Source organism: Trichophyton verrucosum, assembly GCF_000151505.1.
Source record: "Trichophyton verrucosum HKI 0517 chromosome Unknown contig00343_1.f1.exp, whole genome shotgun sequence".
Classification (NCBI taxonomy): domain Eukaryota; kingdom Fungi; phylum Ascomycota; class Eurotiomycetes; order Onygenales; family Arthrodermataceae; genus Trichophyton; species Trichophyton verrucosum.
This window is the reverse complement of record NW_003315419.1, coordinates 1-3,367: the sequence shown is the minus strand read 5'-3', so window position 1 is coordinate 3,367 and position 3,367 is coordinate 1. Positions and strand designations below refer to the sequence as shown.

General features: G+C 50.1%; 1 protein-coding gene across 1 annotated transcript; it reads right to left on the bottom strand.

Moving 5' to 3' along the window:
* Positions 1-1,783: 1,783 nt before the first annotated feature.
* TRV_04295 (uncharacterized protein) lies at positions 1,784-3,288 on the bottom strand (the record flags this gene model as incomplete). The annotated part of the gene is made up of 4 exons (XM_003021540.1): positions 1,784-2,421; positions 2,456-2,606; positions 2,801-3,106; positions 3,136-3,288. Coding segments are annotated over 4 exons (1,248 nt in total), but the record flags the coding sequence as incomplete, so codon positions are not given.
* Positions 3,289-3,367: the final 79 nt, after the last annotated feature.

The window sequence follows — 3,367 nt, the reverse complement described above, 5'->3', positions numbered from 1 at the left end:
CTCGTAAGCTGCAAGCTAAATAAAAATAAAAATAAAAAAATTCATCAACCCTGGCAGGGCAGGGCCGACGAATGACACATGTCCTTTGTACTATAAAGCGGGCGGAATTGCCATCGAGCCGTTACACTACCGCAGCGGGCCCGCTCCTTTACATACTTATTCCGGTGGTGTTATTCGCAGGGGGTCCAGGTTCTGTTCCTGCATGGTCCCTCAACCTCCAGAACTTCAAATGCTCACTTCCCATCGGCTGTGTGTGTTGGTTGTCGGTTTTCTGATTCCTCCAGGATGCAACGCTGCTCCTATCCAGCTCAAACGGTCGACTTCAAAACCGTTGGTGATCGATGGTTCCGTTTGTAACGGCGCTCGTCCAGCCATTGGGTGATAAACTGCCGATAGACGGCAAGGAAATATGTATATATGTAGAGAACAAAAAGAAATACCGTCCCAAGCACGACTGGTGCTGGGTTATGGGAAGCAAGGATTTCGACCTCGACCAAGTTTATCTGGCAAGCCCTCCTGCACGGTAAAATATCTGTCAAAGTGTAGCAGCTTTGGTAGAAAAAATGTGTCAATATCCGCCATGGCATGTTGCAGAGATCTTCTTTTGGGGGATCCTCAGCTGGCATGATGCTCGATAGTCTGCATTATTGCAATCGTCACCGTACATTAATGATTCAAGTAAGCTGGATTGGCGTCAGTCTGGTGTCTAGTCGGTATTTGGCCACCGATCTTGTTCTGCAGTAGCTTGCATCGCTTCAGCCAGCAACCTAAAAGGAAATTAAGAACGGTGGCCATCTTTCCCTTCGCTCTCCTGCCCCCCCCCCCCCCAACTCTCACCACGCACTGATGGGCGGGTGTGTGACCCCATAACTTGACCTATAACCCCTACGCCATCGTAGTACATGTCCTGTGCTAGGTAGGCTATCAGCGGGAATAAACAAAAAAAAGAGCTGTCGTCTGAAGCAGTCCTTTGGACAGCAGGCCCATCGAATAGCACGCCCAGGCAGCAACTATCGACCTAGTCACAGAGGTTTGAAGTTGGGACCCAGAGATTAGGTTGAGCAGAGAACTAGCCGTTTGCTCGATGATCTGGACCAGATAAAATGAGTAGAAATGGAAGCCAACGGGAGACTTCTGCCTCTGTACGGAGCGCGCTAGTTGCAGCTGCGGCAAGCCAGCTTCTAGACCAACCGTCCTCCTCGAACTTCTAGACTTTCTCTCGGGCTCTCTTCTCCGTTCTGCATATATATATGTACCAAGGCGAGGAGCGAGAGACAGGACAGGCCGGCTAAGAGAGACAATAATAGGTGGTCTGTCCATGCTGCAGGTTATCTGTCGAGTGGCTAGAGGCAGGCCTGCTAGTGCTTTCGAGACAAGATGATATATCGGATTTCTTTAGCATGATCCGTCAGGAGATCGGCGTAAAGGCGAAGAAGATGACTGATCGCTACACCCTTCCCGTGGTTGGGGTTGAGTGCTGCCGAACCAGTTTGTATAACGATGTGCCTCTCTCCCGCCACACCCACAAGCCTCAGTCCAGGACTGCACATCCGGCTATACAATCCTCATCTGGGCTGGGACAGGTTTCCCTCTTCTTGGGGGGGTGGAAGCATCCCTGGCCGAAGGAAGCGAGCGCGCAACCAGGACGGAGCTGTGGCTGGAACTGCTGCAGCCGCAACGGACAGAAGTGAGGCGCACCGTGGAACTTCTAGGGCGAGATCGAAATCGCAAACCGGTTCTTCTTTGTGTGCGGCCCGAGTTGTTCTATCTGCAAGATGGCGAGCTAAAGATGTGTATGCGTTGAGTACGAATATCTCAGCTCCTGTTGCAAGGAGTTAACGAGCTGCCTGTTTCTGACGGCGTATCCCTCCCGAAACAGCTCGATTTCTCTTTTGAAACCGACGAGCCAGCCAGGGGCAGCAGAAGCGCCTGGGATCCAGTGGAGCAGGGCCAATGATAGACTGCTACTCCGTATGCTCCGTTCTCTGGGAGAAGCTTTGTAAATTTTCAACTCTGTATACTTCGTGTTATAGGAGTACTTTTTTCGAATATATGTAAGGTAAATAAAGTAGCGACTGGTAAACTCACCCGGCACCAGAACCAAGGGTCGAGTAGAGTTAGCCAGGGCCCTCTCTGACAGGGAGCTCCAGCGATAGTTATCCACTCCGGCCTCTAGCAGCTGTCGAGCTGTCTGTTTCCTAGCCACTTCTCGCGTGAGCTCTTGCTCCCTCTGCGGGTCGAGACACAGCGCGGTTCCAAAGCTGACGACCACCCGGCCAGATATCAAATTATCAAATAAGTAATACGCAAGATCTAAGCTGGAGGAGAGGAGGACGAAGCAGACGAAGCAGAAGCAACGGGCTGACGTCCCTCTGCTTCCTCCGTCGCCCGTCCGCGCCGCTGAAACCAACCCTGTCTGTCCTAGGCATCCACGGCATGTAATTTGGATACTGACCTAGGCGTTGGCCTCTCTGCTCCAAGCCGAACCCGCCGGTAAGGTAGAGATGCAGCGAGGCAAGGCACAATCTCAGGCAAGTAAACGGTGCACACGTCCGCCCATTCGCCTCTCTTTTTGCGTTTATCTTCTTATGCTGTCGATAATCCTGCTGGACAGAGCCTATCATGAAGCAGAGAAAAGCGCAGGAAATCCTGCATGGGCATTGAAGTTATTTTTTTTTTTTTTATTTTTTTTTTTTTTATTTATCTTCAAAAAAAAAACCCCCCCTTGCTTGCTCCAGCATCTCTGTCGGAAGAGTCGTGTTTCATCTTCTTCATCAGCCCCTTTTTTGCAATTTCACACTTTTTTTTTTTTTTCTAAACCTGACTCTCGCCATCTGTTTCTTCTGATGGAGAGAGAGAGGGTAAAGTAAAGTCCAGAGCAGAGTATATGCACCCGAATATGCATCTTCCTGCGTGAGAGTAGGCTGCTGCGAGAGCTCGTCACAGAAAGCTTTTCTTCTTCCCTCCATGCAGGCTCGCTCTGACTCTGGCTTGACTTGATGGACTGGACTGACTCAATAAGCGGGCCGGCGAGAAACAGTTCTGGCCATAACGCCGATTCTGAGAGATGGGCTGGCATGGATGGCTGCTGCAGTTGCTTTTCCATCTTGTCACCTTCCGTCTCCCTGTCCGTACTATACGGATACTCTGTACTCCGTCCTCTGTAGCCTCCGTCTCTGTCTCTGTCTCTGTCTCTGTCTCTTCTTCTTCTGCTGGCTGCTTCGAACGCTTCTTCTCTTCATTTCTTTTCTCTCCAAGGCAGCACAAAGAAGCAAAAGAGAAGCCAGACTGAAAAAGCAAAGAAGCGGCCAATTTGCAGTCTAAGGAGAAGGTTAGCAAAAAAAAAAAAAAAAAAAAAAAAAAAAAA